This window comes from Anguilla rostrata, chromosome 10 (assembly GCF_018555375.3).
Source record: "Anguilla rostrata isolate EN2019 chromosome 10, ASM1855537v3, whole genome shotgun sequence".
Taxonomy (NCBI): Eukaryota; Metazoa; Chordata; class Actinopteri; order Anguilliformes; family Anguillidae; genus Anguilla; species Anguilla rostrata.
In genome coordinates, this window is record NC_057942.1 from 29535877 (window position 1) to 29552265 (window position 16389).

Genomic DNA, 16389 nt, shown 5'->3' on the forward strand with positions numbered 1-16389 from the left:
TAACTGCGAAATTACCATCTGCTTAGAAGCCTTTGTGAAACATATTTAGTAGATCATCTTTTTTTATTTTCAACATTCTGGATATAAACCAGAAAATATGTGAACAATAAAAATTAAATTAAAAAAAAACTGAAACATTTAACATGCAAAATCAAGTCACTTTTGTAATGCTTGGTAAAAATTATATTTTACATTGTACTCCCGGGAATATGTTATGAAAACTGAAGAATGTTAACTGAACCTAGACTCTGATAACATGGATTACCTTTAATTGGTTTAGTTAGCCTCCAACTGTATAGACGGTCATATACTGAGAGACATTGCATGTTGCCATGGATACTGGATTCTGTTACGCAAATTAGTAACACCTCTGTGCTTTCATCGACCAATTAAACTGTCTTCAGACCCAGGTCTTGAATTCAAATGTATTATTTATTGTCATGTGAAGTACAAATAATTATACAAAGCTTATCAATACGAAAATGATACTGTCCCTCTTTAAACCTGGAGTATTTCATGGAAATACTACAATAGCAGTCGACACATACAACATGAACATCAGTCTAATGAAGTGACTTGAACATTACATGATTAAAGTAAACAAAAATTGTGTATAACTCAAGACATTATGTGGCCAAACCTTTTTCATTTTGCTCATTTGCATCATGACTTTGTGAGATATAATTGTGGGGGTTTTCTTTATAACTTTGTTCCATTTTTAAAGACATATAAAGTAGCCAAATGCACTCACTAGCGTGAGCCACACTGTGATGTCATGATGTTAATAGGTTTTTACTTTTCCTTCTTCTTACACACCCCCCCATTTGGAATCTACCATTAAACTATCCATTATGGCATCACAGTGTGACTCACAGTAGCACACAGAGTAGTACTGTGGTCCTCCCACTTTGTCCCACACTATGAGCCAGAGTAGCATATAACTGTCTACCAGAATGAGGGCAGGCACATCTCCCACTAGTAACCTGTTCACAAAACAGCAAGGAGGAGGAGGGGGGGATTCAGCTACCTGTAAATGCACAAAATGCTCTCATTCCATTGTAGGATAACACAGGAACATTCTGGTTGCAAAAGCCCCACCTGCCCTTTGTAAAAGAGTGTGTCCCTTTATTTCCAGGTTAATAAAGGGGAAAACAAGTACACAATGTTCCACAAGGACAAGGCACAAAATAAAGGGCCCCATTACAAGTTATTACTGTCTTTTCCTACAGCCATTGTGTCATCCATATCTGGTTAACATTCTCATTTTTCTGTTAAACTCAAAGTTTTTTTAAAATCTCTTTCGAAGTAACAGACAAACTCTGGAATGCTGCATATACAAATATCAAATCACTTCAAACTGAATGTACCATTATGTTTATATCATTGGGAAAAGTGGACAATTTTAATATTGGCTAACTGCACTCAAATCCAGTTGGGTAGTCAAATACACAAGGCCAATCTTAAACCTATATCAAAGGTCAAAACTGAGGCATCCATCAAAACATGCAGTATATTCTTGAAGTGCAAGTCTGCTGAATTAATACAAGAATAAAGCATCTCCATCAAAAAAGACTGCATTGGAATTAGTCTACATGAAATATGTCATAGTGCTAGTACTTGTTGACCTCTTCACATTTATCCTACCACTTTCTATAGGATTCTCTTGTATCTCTGAGGCTATAGCATGCGACAGCTTGTCTCTCAGTGTGGGGTGACATCATCAATGTGGCAGCCGGAGTCTCCCCAACAGCCACTGACATGTCCCTACCTCGGTCTGAGCAGCTGAATGCCCGTATATGGCGGTACTGTGTGGCTGTGTGTGCATTCGCGTATGTTCCGTGTGTGTGTGTGTGTGTGTGTGTGTGTGCATGTATGTGTGTGTAAATGGGTGGTCAGTTATTGTCCTTCATCCACTGCTCTGTCCACTGCACTATCTGCTCCAGGTTGCGCTCCAGGTCTTCAGGGTCGTTGCTAGGCAGCTGGTGGACAATCTCATCCCTGTAAGCTTCCATGGCCTCTTCGAAGATGGTCTGGAAGATCTCACACTGGATATTATCCTGTAGCTTTTTTCCAGCGTATCCTCTAGGCAGACCAAGAGACAGAAAGAGACTTTTAAAGGCCTGTTTTGTTACTGAATATATTCAGGGAAACTTTATTTTCCTAGTGTGAGAGTGAAAAACTGTCATACACAGCTGGCTTACAGTTTGAACAGCTTTAAGCTACAGTTAGGCTGGCTCACTGTTTTAGAAAGAATTAAATTAACAAAATAAATAAAGGAAGAAGAAATAATTAACAAGGGAGAAAAGTGCCCAGCTAAAATATTCACAGTCAACTGTGTTTCCCTCTCAGAACACACAGAGGCACCATTGAGTTTCAAAGTTACACAAGATGGCATTCAATATGCAAACTCCTCCAAAATGCCTTGGAGCAAAAAAAAACCGACATGTCTACAGAGGGATCACACTCTGATGCAAAGCAAATGCCCCATTGGTTTTTTTTTTGTTGTTTGTTTGATTTTCTAAAAATGTTGCAGTAGTTATGAAAAGGTTAGGTGCTCCGTTGGGTTGCTTCAAACTGCAATGCATCAGCATTTAATCCAGGCCATATCTACAAGTTAAACTACAGTTCTTTTGTGGTGGCAGATGTGGAGAGTCATAGCTAATTTAGAGAGGTAGGACTAATGTGGAGGAGGTGTGGCTAACAGGGCAGGGCCACCACTGACCTGCTTTCCAGGCGGTTATAGAGGACAGTGTTGTCGGTTCTCAGCACAAACACAATGTTGAACCAGCGCTCGGGAAAGAAGTCACATCCGTGGTAATCCACGATCATCCCTCCATCTCCCATCCTGTCCTCCAGCTCGTCCACCACCTGTAACATAGAGAATTCACCCGATAGTACACGCAAATCAGGGCCACTAACATTGATAAACTGATAGCATTCGCAACTCAAACAATGCTTGAGAAACCGTAACCACTAGATGAGTTGTGCCTGTATTTAAAGGTGCAGGTTCTGAATGTAACTAACAGATAATCAGTTCTTTGCAAGCCAGTTAAAGCAGGGATAATGTAGAATTCAGTTTAATACTCAAACTCACTCTGTCCTCATCCAAGATAGGACACTGGTATTCTTCATCAAAGCCATCATACAGCTGCCCTAAGGAGACAAATGCATACGTTACTGGTCCTTGTGCTCCGTTGTTCTTGCAGTCTCCTGCATGTGCCTAATAGATGGATATTCCTAGCAAACTGAATGCACATTCACACCATTCAACCTTGACGAAATGCAGCTTTTTGTGTATCTTGGGGAGAGAGTTGTTAAGAGGACTGTGCTCAGGACCAGGGGGGTCTTGATTCCCAAACAGGTGTATTTGACTACTGAAACCTTCATCTAGGCACCAGTATGGAACCGACAAGATTATGTTTTGGTTACAGCCTGTGCATGCTGTCGCACACTTCGAGTGAATGAATAAACGATGAAATCTGTATGTACAGTAGCACATTAATATCATTCTGAATATGAGCAATTAAATTAGGGGCAATTCTTTCAGATCGATTCCGGAAAAGCCATCTCAAGTCATGCTTTAAAAAGACCACCAAAGTTGCGGTCTACAGAGTTTGAAGCTCCGATGCCTACCTTCCTGCGCGAGATCTCCCACATTTACGTAGCTGAGCCCCGTGCGCTGGGCCAGCTCCTTTCCCAATGTGGTCTTTCCCACTCCTGGGGTGCCTGTCACAGGTGTACAACCGATCGTTATAAACTAAACAAAAACATAGGTCAACTGATTAATGCTGTACGGATTCACTGGCCTATATGCACTCGACTGTGTTGTAGTATGCAAGATGAATCATCCAAGTTATACTTCATGGATTTAAGTTACTTCAGCAAGGGAGTTAACAGCGAAGATAGCAAACAAGCTAAATGATCATTGACAGCGAAAACGTGCAGTTTTGCTCCGTGTAAGATATTACGCTAAATAGTGGAAAGGATCGTTCAACACACAATACATTGCCTCGAAAATCTGAAAGACAAAATGCGCAATCACGTGTAACTCGCTAACTTAGGTAGCTTGTTACATTAGCCAACTACCGTACCAGCTTTTGACGGGACCCATCTTTTTGTTTGCACATCTGATTTGTTTAATAGCTGAAGGCATGCATGATCATTCAGCATATTTACATTTTAATGTTACAAAATAATCCAACGAAAAAGAAGAAAACGTCTCACCTGTCAGAAGTATGTTCGGTCTCTTCATGATTTTCATTGCTCCACGTGACCAGCTCCACACAACGCAGGGACTTCAACTTTGCGCAAATTCTACTTTTGCTGTTAGTTCGGTTTTGCTGTATAAAAACAAAGTAACAGTAAATATAAATATGTAGGGATTTTTGCTTATAGGTATAGAAATGCAGCAGTCTAATGAAGTAATTACGTATCAAAACAAGTCTCTATTGCGTGTTCAATTTGGGCCACAGAACACATGTAAGGAAACGTCATCAGAAAGCGTCACTTTCAACGAAGGACCTCTGTTTTTAAAGGGAACGTTTCAAAATGTTTTCAAAATTTAAAGTCGGTTGTTTCATTTGAACTACTGAGAAATGCATTAAAAACGAAACCACAGAATAATTATAAATATACACTCTTTTTAAAGGGCCAAGGTAAGGAATGTTTTGTCGTAACTTGACAACTGTTTAGCAAGCTATCGGGTTTGCAGCTAAATTTGCTAACGTAGCGTAGCTAATAGTTGCTAGTGTTATATAGAAAAAAAGACAAAAATAAAAACCATTAAAAGTTCGTGGTTTCTTTTATACAATGTGCATACTAGTTCAAACCTATCCAGCCTGCTTGGTCTGTGTTTAGCTAATGTTGACGCTAGCTTACATGTAGCTAGCGCTACATCTACGTCACCAGGAAAACGCGTTACGCTAAAGTTGTCAAATAGTCAGAATACGAAAGGTAGATAGAAAGCTAGCTGATGTTAGGTTAACCAAATTCAATTTAATAAGAAGGATTTTTTTGTTTCCTATAATGCTATAATTTTGTATGCCATTGGAGTTTAACGGGTTAAAATTATGTATTAAGTATTGGTGGGAGTGGTCCGAAAGTGTTACCGTTAATATTAACGTTACCTATTGTTTTCATCTTGATATAGCATACTACATTAATTTACATTTCTGGGGTTTTGTGTTCATTTCATAAAATCGTAATTATCGATAGATTGAACAGATTAAGCTGCGTCCGTGTAAGGTACATTGCGATATGTGGCCTTCGATTAATCGCAACTGAATATGTTGCGTGTTGTTGCTGTGCACTTTTTGATCTTAGTGCACTATAACCGACACGATGATGGCGATGTATGCATAGTAATGCTTTTAAATCATTGCAGCTACAGTGGCTAACTAGGGCTGTGTGGATGGGAATCACTGGAGATAAGAATGTCAAAACTTTCTGCTGGAAGAAAGGCCTCCTGCAGTAAAGTAAGTCTCAGACATAGGGCATTTTCTTTACCTAAGTGATAACATGCTGTGTCATTAGTGTACAGAATAGGATATTGTCTTCCTTCTGAGGTACTACCTTAACTGTTCACAATCATGCTTAATTATAATGGCAGTTAGCCGTACATTAAATGACATACAAAAATGGGGATGGCTATATGTTCTTGAAAAACATTGTTCTTTGGGGAGGAAAAAACTGGACCAAAGATCTTCTCTGTGTTACATCTTTTGTCACAGTTGAGTAGTTGGGTGGAGCCATCCTTCGGCGATCTGTTCAGTGGCCCCGGTTTGAACTCCTTTCGGCCAAAAAAGGGTGTCAGTTCAGGAGAGACCGAGAGCAAATCCAGAAAACAGGTCGCCGACAAAGGCGGACAGCGGCCTTCGAAGAGACGGGCTGTCCCGGACCCCCAGGGTCCCCTGGACAGTGAGCTGAGCCAGGGGGAGCAGGATGAGCCCTGGGTAGACAGACACGCTCCCTGCTCACAGGTACTCCGCACTAGTTTAACACCAGCCCAGGTTATGTACATCACGGCTGTATGGCCAAATTAGTGGATGTTACTGAGTCGCGATGTTTTCTCTGACACACTACATGGGCAGCAGTGTAGCACAGTGGGCGAGGAACTGGGCTTGTAACCAAAAGGTTTGATTCCTGCCGTTGTACCCTTGAGCAAGGCACTTAACCTGCATTGCTTCAATATGTATCCAGCTGTATAAATTGATACTTGTATTGTAATGTAAAATGTTATGTAAAAGTTGTGTAAGTTGCTCTGGATAAGAGCATCTGCTAAATGCCTGCAATGTAATATTAAATTTTAGCCACGTCCTTGCAGATGTATTGAATATGAATAACCTAGACCTTGAGAGACACTGTTCTACACCATGGGTCGTACTGACTACCTCCCTCTGCACTGTGTATCTGTTTTCTGTGCATGTTGGTCTCAGAAGTGAAATGTTGCATTTGTCTCGTCAGGCCGACCTAGCCGTTCACAAAAAGAAGATTGAGGAGGTTGAAAACTGGCTGAAAGCGCACTTGGACATCAAGCCGGAGACCAAGGTGGCCGCGCGATCCGATTTGATGTTGGCATTCGAAATGCGGGTTGACCTATATTCTTTTCATGGACGCTAACGCAGACGCTATAGAGATATTTGTGACTGTCCCACAGGGTGGCGCCACACTGCTGCTGACCGGCCCTTCAGGATGCGGGAAGACCGCCACGGTCCGGGTACTGGCCCAAGAGCTGGGCTGTCGTGTTCAGGAGTGGTCCAATCCCCTAACTACGTCAGAGTTTAAGACAGAGGAGTCTTTCAGAGATACCTTTAACCCTGGTGAGGAACCATACTATCAGTACTATTGGTTGTGAATAGCATGAGCACTGGTTATCGTCAAACCCTGAATTTATGCACTTTTACGCATGTCACTCTGCGTTAGAGTATCTGCTAAATTCCTCCATGGAAATTTTTTGCATTTGACAAATGCATGCTCAGTATTTTAAGTAAATTGGAATAGTTTTTTTTTTTTTTAAATAATTTTTGTTCTGTCAGACCCAGTCATTTTCTATTTTTTCTGTGAATTTATTATAATTTTTTAAAAATGAAAGGCGATCGGATTGTTTCTCATCGGCAGATTCTAGGTTCAACGGTTTCCTTGGCGTCTCCCAGACGGCGGAGTTCCAGGAGTTTCTGCTCAGGGCCAACAAGTACGGCCGGCTGCAGATGCTGGGGGAGGGCGTGACCTCCGGCAGGAAGGTCGTCCTCGTGGAGGTGGGACACAGCTGCAGCTGCTCTGTTAACGTGGGCCGGTGATAGGCCGCCCTCTGTACAGCACAGAAATGAAACTGACCCTCAACCTTAGCGCCGCGCTCAGAAACCAGCGAGCGCGTTCGTGCACTCCCGTTACAGATGACATCACCCACGTAGCCGAGTGAGAGTGCTTGGCACGGGCGGCCAAAACCAGGCTGCGTTTTTGAAGCTCACTTCCTAGTCTGGTTGAGAGATGTTGCTCACTAGCGCCAGTGCGGTTGGCTCCAGAATAGGGGTTTCAGCCACCCGCTTTTATGTAAGTCAATAGTAACAATACGGACAAAAAATACGAAGTCAGTCATTTTTTCCCACAAGAAAGTGTAGCCGCAATAGGTGTATTTAGTGTCTTCCCGTGTGCCGATTTGTTAAGTTATTGTGTTATTTGGGAAAGATTGTACTGTTTTGAATCTGGGACAATTTGAGTCACTGCCGAGTCACTGCGTCTCATGCCCTTAGTGGACAACTGGACTTCATGGCTATGTAAGGGGCCCCCTTTTTCCTACTGCACAGTCTCTGGCTCCAGTTTGTACAACATGGCAGTGCCCACAAACTGCACTTCCTGGGCTTCGGAACACTTTTTACCAAGCCCATGGAGAGTCAATGGGTAACGTCACAGTGTCTTGGTCCATATTTTGTTCTGCAGCCTATGGTTTGGCGCAATTGGCTGGGCACCTTTGGTATTTAGTGCGGTGAGCAAATTGTGTGAGCCGGTATGGTATGCCGACGGTTATGGAGGATTTCACTGCGCTGTGAAAATTTAAATATGCAGTAAGGCTGTGAGCTCTTTCTTCTATAGTGCTATGTCCTGTTTGTGTCCTGTGTGTAGTTTGTTTATTCCCTTTGATACTGGCATGTTGACATCAGTGCATCACTGGCTTTTTTATCTTTAACATTTTGTGCTGTGCTGTTGAAGTGTTTGCACAAACTAAAGAGCCATTTGTATCCCTCCTCTGTGTGACAGGACCTCCCTAACCAGTTCTACAGACAGCCAGCCTGCCTGCATGATATTCTCAGGTAACAAGCACTCTCCATTGCTAATGGCTTAACACAGCTCTTTGTAATAGGTTTCCTCTTACTTTGCCTTTGATAGCTCAGTGTAACATAATCACACCACAACCAAGTGGGTGATGATTAATCCAGGCCAGTTGAAAGCACACTGTAGACATACGATACTGTGTATCATGACGTGATCTTGGCCCAGTTTTCCCAGCTTTGACTTACCATGGAATTCACTTGGTGCTGTGGATTCTGATGATTTGATGTGTGTGCAGGTCTGCACTTGTCAGTGTGATTATTCGTGTGTAATCCCTAGGCGCTTTGTGAAGATGGGCAGGTGCCCTCTGATCTTCATCGTCTCAGACTGCCTCAGTGGGTCCAGCAGCTCCAGGCACCTCTTCCCCAGAGACCTGCAGGAGGAGCTGGGAGTCTGGAACATCAGGTACCCTGGCAGTCGGCACACACATGCACACGCATACATACTGCTGAGCCTGTATCCTCAGGTACCTCTGCACACGCACTGCAGAGTGTGTGACATCAGGTACCTCTGCACACGCACAGCAGAGTGCGTATCATCAGGTACCTCTGCACACGCACAGCAGAGTGCGTAACATCAGGTACCTCTGCACACGCACAGCAGAGTGCGTAACATCAGGTACCTCTGCACACGCACAGCAGAGTGCGTAACATCAGGTACCTCTGCACACGCACAGCAGAGTGCGTAACATCAGGTACCTCTGCACCATGCAAGTGCGACATCAGACTCTGAACGCACAGCAATCGACATCATGTACCTCTGCACACGCACAGCAGAGTGCGTATCATCAGGTACCTCTCACGCAGCAGAGTGCGTAACTCAGCCTCTCCACGACAGCAGAGTGCGTAAACATTGCCAGGCAGATCACTCAGTCTCTGCACACGCACAGCAGAGTGCGTAACATCAGGTACCTCTGCACACGCACAGCAGAGTGCGTAACATCATGTACCTCTGCACACGCACAGCAGAGTGCATAACATCAGGTCCCTTTGCATTCCTGCGTTTACAACATCGGGCATGACAGCATACACACAACCACAGTTTCACTGCACTAGTACAGCCGTGCTCCACTTTGCCTGTCATTGGCTGGTGTGCTGCGTCTAACAGGGCGGGTCTTGTCTCATTCTCTTCTAGTTTTAACCCCGTGGCGCCCACCAGCATGATGAAGGTGCTGACCCGGATCGTGACTCAGGAAGCAGCCAGGGTAAGGGCGGCTCCCCCTGCTGGCAGGAGGAAGTCATGCTTTCATCGTATTTTTTATTATTTTTTATTTTTTTCATTTGGCTGCACTGGCCTTTACGCAGAATGATCACACAAATGTGATGTATGGTTTATGACTGCTTAAGCTCCTGTCTTGTTCCTTCACTTTTAGTTTGGGTATAGTGCATTTATGGATCCCTTTAGTAAGCACAGGTTTGCGTGAGGGACGCGTATGTGTAGAATCGTGTGGCGGCTGAAGTCCTGTCCCTCCCTGTGCTGTACTCAGAGCGGGGGCCGGGTGGCGGTACCCGATAAGGCCGCTCTGGACCTGCTCTGCACCGGGAGCTCAGGGGACATCCGAAGCGCCATCAACAGCCTGCAGTTCTCCTGTCTCACAGGTGAGGGCGCCAAAGCACCATGCTGATGTTCTTTCGGTGCTATTGGGGTGGGAAGATGATTTGGACTCGCTTTGGTACATTTCTTATTTTGACCTGCGAAGCTTGCAATTTGGGTCTCTTGGAGGAACAGGATGCAAGAGGGGCAGTTAACGGATACATTGCTTGTTTTTTGGGGGATGGTTTTAGAACATCTTCGTATAGAGTATGTATATTTTAGTTTGCTTAGCAATGTAAGTATTTTCTGGAAAATCTGGTTTGTAAATGAGACTATTTGTGTTGTGGGTGATGACGGGGGCTTCAAGATGTGTTTTTAAAAAAATGGTGTAAGACATGGTAGGGCTGGGCAATATATCGATATTATATCGTGATATGAGACTACATATCGTCTGGGATTTTGTATATCGTAATATCGTGATATGGCATGTGTTGTCTTTTCCTGGTTTTTAAGGCAGCATTACAGTAAAGTGATGTAATTTTCTGAACTTAGCTGACTGTCCTAGCTGTTCTATTATTTGCCTTTACCCACTTAGTTATTACATCGGCATTACTGATGATTATTTATCAAAAATCTCATTGTGTGATTTTGTGAAAGTAACAATAGTCATCCCCACAGTATCATCACAATATCGATATTGAGGTATTTGGTCAAAAATATTGTGATATTTGATTTTGTCCATATCGCCCAGCCCTGGACATGGGGGGAATTGGAATGAGTTTGCTTTTTACTGCTTGGTTTTTTTTTTTTTTTTTGGTTTTTACTTTGTTATTTATTGGTTTTACCATTGTCTTACTGGTGGTTTGCCTTTTGATGGTTTTATAGCTCTATATTGGTTTTATTGTGGTTTTATTTGATTCTAAATCTTTATTGGGCTCTTGTCCCTTTTTAGTTTATTTTAGGAACATTGTTATGCACTGAAGTTTTGTGTTTATTTGTTTCTGTAAATATTGTGCACTGTTTAAATAAATGGGACATAAAAATATAATCTTTCTCTTCTCCCTCTTCCTCCCCCTGCTCTCATTTTATCTCTCATTATCTGTCTCTCCATTCTCTCTCTCCTGCTCTCTCTCTCTCTCTCCCCCCCCCCCCCCCCTCCCTGTTCAGACTGCTCACTGGAGGCCAGAGCCTGGCCAGGGAAGAAAGGTAAAGTCTTGGCCTCGTTGAGCAGGGGCGTCTCCAGAGCCCGGAGCAAGAGCAAGAGCTCCAAGAGCTCCGAGCTCCAGGACCGCAGCCAGGCCATCGGGGGAAAAGACGCGTCCCTCTTCCTGTTCAGAGCGCTGGGCAAGATCCTGTACTGCAAACGTGAGGGAGCCGTCCGTACTGCCTGCGTTTGCCTGTCTGTCTGTCTGTTTCTCTCTGTCTCTCTATGGCTTTCTCTCTGTAGGCTCTGTCAGCTAGTGTGTATATCGCCGTCTTTCTCTGGCTTTTGGTCCCTGAGTTAGGCGGTTGGTAACGGCTGTAACCATTGAAACGTATGATTGACAGGGGAGCGCTGCACAAGTCCAGAGGTGCCCAGTCTTCCCGCCCACCTGTCAGAGCATCAGAGAGACAGGCTATTGGTGGACCCAGAGGTAGGGAAGAGACATGTGCATGTATGCGCACTCAAACACACACACACACGCACAAATACAGAGACACATATATGTCTTCATAGATACAGACACGTGTAAACACACAGAGACGCATGTTTTCTCAGTGTTTTCTTCCCCCTCTCGTCTCTCTGCCCTCGCTCAGCTGGTGGTGGAGAAGTCCCACATGTCGGGCGAGCTCTTCAACCTGTACCTGCAGCAGAACTACCTGGAGTTCTTCTCGGACGTGGAGGACGTGGCGCGGGCCAGCGAGTACCTGTCCGACTCGGACTTCCTCACGGCGGAGTGGAGCGTAAGCACCGCCCCTTCCTCCCCCCCCCCCGACCGTCCATGCTTCACTTTGTGTAGAGTATCACAAGGCTCTCTCTGTTTCAAATGGGCAAAACATTCTGGTACCATTTCAAACTTTTCGTTCTGTCTGTTGAACAGGACGTTAGGTTCACGGTGGGGTTTTGTGTAGCAGTGCTACCAAATACGTAATTGGCCATAGTGAAAAGACTGTGCCCAATTGCCCACTTTTCCATCTCGCATACACACACGCACACACACACACACACAGCGTTCTGCGACTGAATGTTTATTTCAGGCCTGCTAATGTTTTGGAGCTTGTGAATATGCCAATTATGTGAACAAACCATGTCCCCTGAGAAACCTTCTGCATAATGTTGATACTTTTATTTTCATTTGAATATTACGTAATTTCATTTGCTTAGCACATGCTGTCATCAGGATATGACAGTGGTAATGTCAATACAGGAGTGGTAATGGCATTGTATGACCATGAGTAATTTGAAATAAAGTATACAAGCCAGTTTTCTTTGCACATTATCATTTCATGTAGGAAAATTCTAGACATGGAAATACATGTTCAATCTGATTATAAAATTTCCAACAGTAAGATGCATTAGACTGTTCAAGTATGTAGGTATGACCTAATACATGTAGTAAGGTGTATGATTATTACTTGTTCAACATGAATGCTAATTATTTCTTCATAGTTAATTACGTGTTGTATTTATTATGCCAAAATAGGAACCGTTGCAAAATACTACATTATTCGTCAAACTCTGTTTATAAATGCAGTGCCTGTCCATAATTTGTGCCTGTAGCATTTGTTTTTTTTGTTTTTTTTTTAACAAAAATAGTTACACAGTTCACCATCTTGAATTTGCAAAGGTAGAGCTTTGAATTATTTTTAAAAAAATTTTGTGTGTGTGTATTTCTTGGTAATTTTGGGGGAATGATGAAACTACATGGACTCTTGCACCACATTTTTTTGTGAATCCCCCCTCACCTTGGCCCCAAACATCCAGTCCAAGATCAGCTTACTCTGCCCCATATCCAAACTTTTTTATGGATACTGATCCAGGATCAGTGGTTGGAGGAAGTATCTCATGACTCTTGAAATGAGTAAGCGTACTTTCTCCAGCCTATGTTGTGGCCTGTTTTTTTTGTACTGGTCCAGGATCAGTGTTTGGGGCTCATTACTCCGGTGCTCTCTCTGCAGTCTCGCTCCACCATGCAGGAGTACGGCTCCTCCGTGGCCACCAGGGGGATGATCCACTCCAACTCGGCCCGGGCGCACGCTGACAGCCAGGCCTCCGGAGGCTTCCGACCCCTGCACAAGCCCCACTGGCTCCTGGTCAGCAAGAAGGTATGGCTTCCCCCCCCCACCCCCCGCCCTCTGCACTCTCACACACCAACTTATCTCCTCGCTGTCCAGTCACATGTTTCATTTCTGCCATTACTGACCTCTCCCCTCTTCTCTTTCTCTCTCCCTTTCCCCATCATTCTCTGTTTCTCTCACTCTCCATATCGCTTTCTCTCCCACTCTTCTTTTCCCATTAGTAATTTGTCGTTTGTAGTACTGGTAATTGGAATTTGATTGAGCGGAAAGAGATTTGTCATTGGTTTAATAAGCATGGGGAAACAACTGGTAGAGTAGTAATATGTTTTTGATTAGTGGATAAACCTTTTAAGGTGTAAGATCACAAATATGTGATTAGAATGTTCTTAAAATTCTAATGCTGAAGTAACAATCGCTTGTAGTAATTTCTGAAAGCAGTGGAGTTCTAGAACACTGACTTGGCGTTGTTGAAAAAACTGAAAGTAGGCCCATTGTGATACGTGTCGCTCTCTTGTGATGTCACAGTACCGGGAGAACTGCCAGGCCGCCCAGTGCCTCTTCACCAGCTACTGCCTCACGCCTCTCAGCCTTCAGACTGAGCTGCTGCCGTACCTGGCCCAGCTCACCAACCCAATGAGGAACCAAGGTAGTGGACACTCCCCACCGTACTGCGTCCAATCGGCCGACTCCACCGGTTGCCAGGCACACCCCCTTTGCTCAATCCAATCAGCCGACTCCATCAAGAGCTATGCTCCAACAGCAGTCTTTTTGTAATCACTCACTTCATAAAGAGACCCGGAAATCCAGCTAAACCGACACCTTGCTCGATCTGGGATGTGGTCCTGTCACTCCCGTCTAAGTATTTTGCACGTAGATGGCCATAAATCGATAATTATTGAATGAACACACAGCGGTGACAGAAAAAGTAGTCTTCCCAATTTGAAGTTCCACTGGGAGTACATTCTCCCAGCTGCAAAAACTAGTCTGGCAGTCTTTTTCTTTGAAGATAAGTGCATGTAAATTGTATTCAAAACTAGGCCGCTGCCAGCAGCCTCAGATCGGTGAGCAGCAGGGCACTTGCATTTGAATGGAGGTGCTCTGCGTAACTGCAGCTCTAGCTCTTCTCCCTTGAAAATGCAGATTGGGCCTGAGGGGTTCTGCCTAGCGACGTTCCCAGCTGTGACGCCTGTTCTTAGTGCAGACGCGCGGCCCTGTGGTTCGTCTGTCTGTCCCCGCTGGGGTAGGGGGACAGACAGATGTGCGGCTGCTTTGAGTCTCTGGCTTGTGCTTGTGTGTAAGCTGGAGGAAAGGAGGGGTGTGAAACAGGACAGTGACAGGACAGTGCACACACAGCTAAGGCAGATTTAGTGGAGACCAGGCTGGAAATGCACCTGCAGCACATTTTGGGCTGAGGGTTCAGTAAAAAGCTCTGTCTGAGTGGATGACACAGGAACGCTGCGTTGCATGTAACACATTGTGCCCCCCCCCCACCTGGTAGTTTTGGGATGTCTCAGAAATATGGGGAAATGATCTCTGTTTTTTTCATTCCTCTCTCTCTCTCTCTGAGCAGCTCAGATAGCCTTCATTCAGGACGTGGGATGCTTGCCCCTCAGGAAGTACCCTGGCAGGTATGTGAAAGGGAAAGTCGGCACTGTTGCATGCTGCGTACACAGGTTTCCTTTAGCAGCATGGCTCATCTCTAACAGAGGGCTGTGTACACTGTTGCATGCTGGGTACACAGCCTTCCTGTAGCAGCAGGATTCATTCCTAACAGGGCTGTGTGCACTGTTGCATGCTGGGTACACAGCCTTCCTGTAGCAGCAGGATTCATTCCTAACAGGGCTGTGTGCACTGTTGCATGCTGGGTACACAGCCTTCCTGCAGCAGCATGATTCATTCCTAAAGGAGGGCTGACGCTTTTAATGAATACTGAATGATGTGTCAGGCCTTATTCCAGCCAGTCTGCTTTTGGAAACTGTAGTGCCGTCTCTGAATTACCGCCTGAATAATGTTTCAGTCTCAATCGATATTAATTCAATGTGATAAATCCGCTGCAAATCCGCTGTTTATTTGTTTTTTTTGATGCAGCAAATTCTGCATCTGTTAGCTGAACAAAACCTAAAGCTCAAAGCAGGGGCTTATAATTGGTCACTTGATGCAGTAAGTTGCATAGTTAACCATATAATTTACCCGGTATAACCGTGTAACTTACCGTGCCTCAACCTGGTCTCTTGGGTCTAAACTTATAGGCAATTTTAAGGTGAAAATAAAAATCAGCAGATCCAGGACCAGGGGTGTAGACCCCTTGCAAAGAAGTGTGGAGGCATAACTAGTCACTTGGCAGGCAAGCTGACGGCTGTTGTCTTGGGTGGTCCCGACAGGCTGAAACTTGAAGCGCTGACAGACAAAGACCCAGGGATGCTGGATGAGGACAGCGAGGAGGAGGAGGCGGGGCCTGTTGTCCCCACCCCCTCAGACGCAACAGGCTCCACCCCACCACCGGAAGACTCCGCCCAGCCCTGCAGCCAGGGCCCAGGGGGTGACCTGCCAGCCAGCCAGCCACAGCCCACCACCTCCCAGGCTCTGCTGGAGGACGAGGAAATGGTCATAGACGAGTATGACAGTGACTGACAGATCGTCACCTCCTCCATGGAAAAACAAAAAAAGCACAGAGAACTCTCAAATTTCAATTCTCCCCCAAAACTGTGAAGTCCTTACATATGTCATTCGTCCAAGATTTGTTGCTATTATTATAAATCTTTTTTTTATTATTTTTTTTTTGGGGCGGCGGGCAGCGCAGGACTGGTGTATTTATTTGGGTGCCCCCACAGGATTTGGACGGTCAAAATAACCTGTGATTCCTTGTTGGCCAGGCAGAAAAAGGCCGTCTTCATCATACTTCGGCGACTCCCGCAAATTTTAAACAAGATTTGCAGATATTTATATACTTCTTTTTTTGTCAAGCGCTTAATTTTTTGTTCATTGTTACTAGTTTGGTTGAGTCATGGTTGATATTGAAATGAGTGATTTCACTGTCATATTGAGAGGAAGACTCCCTTGATGCTATAGGACTGTTAAAGAAAAATTACAATGTATTTTTTTTGTCTGCCACTGATACCACACAACAGTTTGTTGGCTTTCCTGTTGGGAGTCTTTAATGGCCTTTTATGGCTCTTCCAATGTTGGCCACAGGTTGATCTGTAAATAAACCATATTTCATTCCAGAAGGAAAGAAACACCACCTGCCATACC

General features: G+C 44.4%; 2 protein-coding genes across 4 annotated transcripts; one reads left to right on the forward strand and one right to left on the reverse strand.

Annotated features, from left to right (window-relative positions):
- Nucleotides 1-413: 413 nt before the first annotated feature.
- ak6 (adenylate kinase 6) lies at nt 414-4474 on the reverse strand. 2 transcript variants are annotated; one of them, XM_064296438.1, is made up of 5 exons: nt 4225-4474; nt 3634-3726; nt 3095-3153; nt 2723-2868; nt 414-2082 (listed from the first exon to the last, which is right to left on the reverse strand). In XM_064296438.1, exons 1-5 carry the CDS (start codon nt 4259-4261, stop codon nt 1893-1895), a joined length of 525 nt encoding a protein of 174 aa, XP_064152508.1. In that variant the 5' UTR covers nt 4262-4474; the 3' UTR covers nt 414-1892. The 2 variants fall into 2 exon arrangements, with proteins under 2 accessions (XP_064152508.1, XP_064152507.1); XM_064296437.1 differs by lacking the exon at nt 4225-4474 and adding an exon at nt 4092-4196.
- A 29-nt stretch (nt 4475-4503) lies between these two features.
- Nucleotides 4504-16378, forward strand: rad17 (RAD17 checkpoint clamp loader component). 2 transcript variants are annotated; one of them, XM_064296433.1, is made up of 17 exons: nt 4504-4655; nt 5384-5474; nt 5730-5978; nt 6463-6546; nt 6656-6818; nt 7117-7253; nt 8254-8306; nt 8605-8730; nt 9460-9529; nt 9812-9923; nt 11026-11223; nt 11407-11492; nt 11656-11802; nt 13018-13164; nt 13663-13783; nt 14708-14765; nt 15519-16378. In XM_064296433.1, the coding sequence occupies exons 2-17, from the start codon at nt 5433-5435 to the stop codon at nt 15766-15768; spliced, it is 2043 nt and encodes a 680-aa protein (XP_064152503.1). In that variant the 5' UTR covers nt 4504-4655; nt 5384-5432; the 3' UTR covers nt 15769-16378. The 2 variants fall into 2 exon arrangements, with proteins under 2 accessions (XP_064152503.1, XP_064152504.1); XM_064296434.1 differs by lacking the exon at nt 4504-4655 and adding an exon at nt 4797-4953.
- Nucleotides 16379-16389: the final 11 nt, after the last annotated feature.

Excerpts from the sequence above, each read along its gene's own strand:
- ak6 (XM_064296437.1), bottom strand. The coding sequence starts at position 4,170 with ATGCTGAATGATCATGCATGCCTTCAGCTATTAAACAAATCAGATGTG. Across the intron at positions 3,727-4,091 it reads ATGGGTCCCGTCAAAAGCTG|GCACCCCAGGAGTGGGAAAG; the intron begins GTACGGTAGTTG and ends CACCTGTGACAG. Across the intron at positions 3,154-3,633 it reads GGGAGATCTCGCGCAGGAAG|GGCAGCTGTATGATGGCTTT; the intron begins GTAGGCATCGGA and ends TTGTCTCCTTAG.
- rad17 (XM_064296433.1), top strand. The coding sequence starts at position 5,433 with ATGTCAAAACTTTCTGCTGGAAGAAAGGCCTCCTGCAGTAAA. Across the intron at positions 8,731-9,459 it reads CTGGGAGTCTGGAACATCAG|TTTTAACCCCGTGGCGCCCA; the intron begins GTACCCTGGCAG and ends ATTCTCTTCTAG. Across the intron at positions 13,165-13,662 it reads GGCTCCTGGTCAGCAAGAAG|TACCGGGAGAACTGCCAGGC; the intron begins GTATGGCTTCCC and ends GTGATGTCACAG.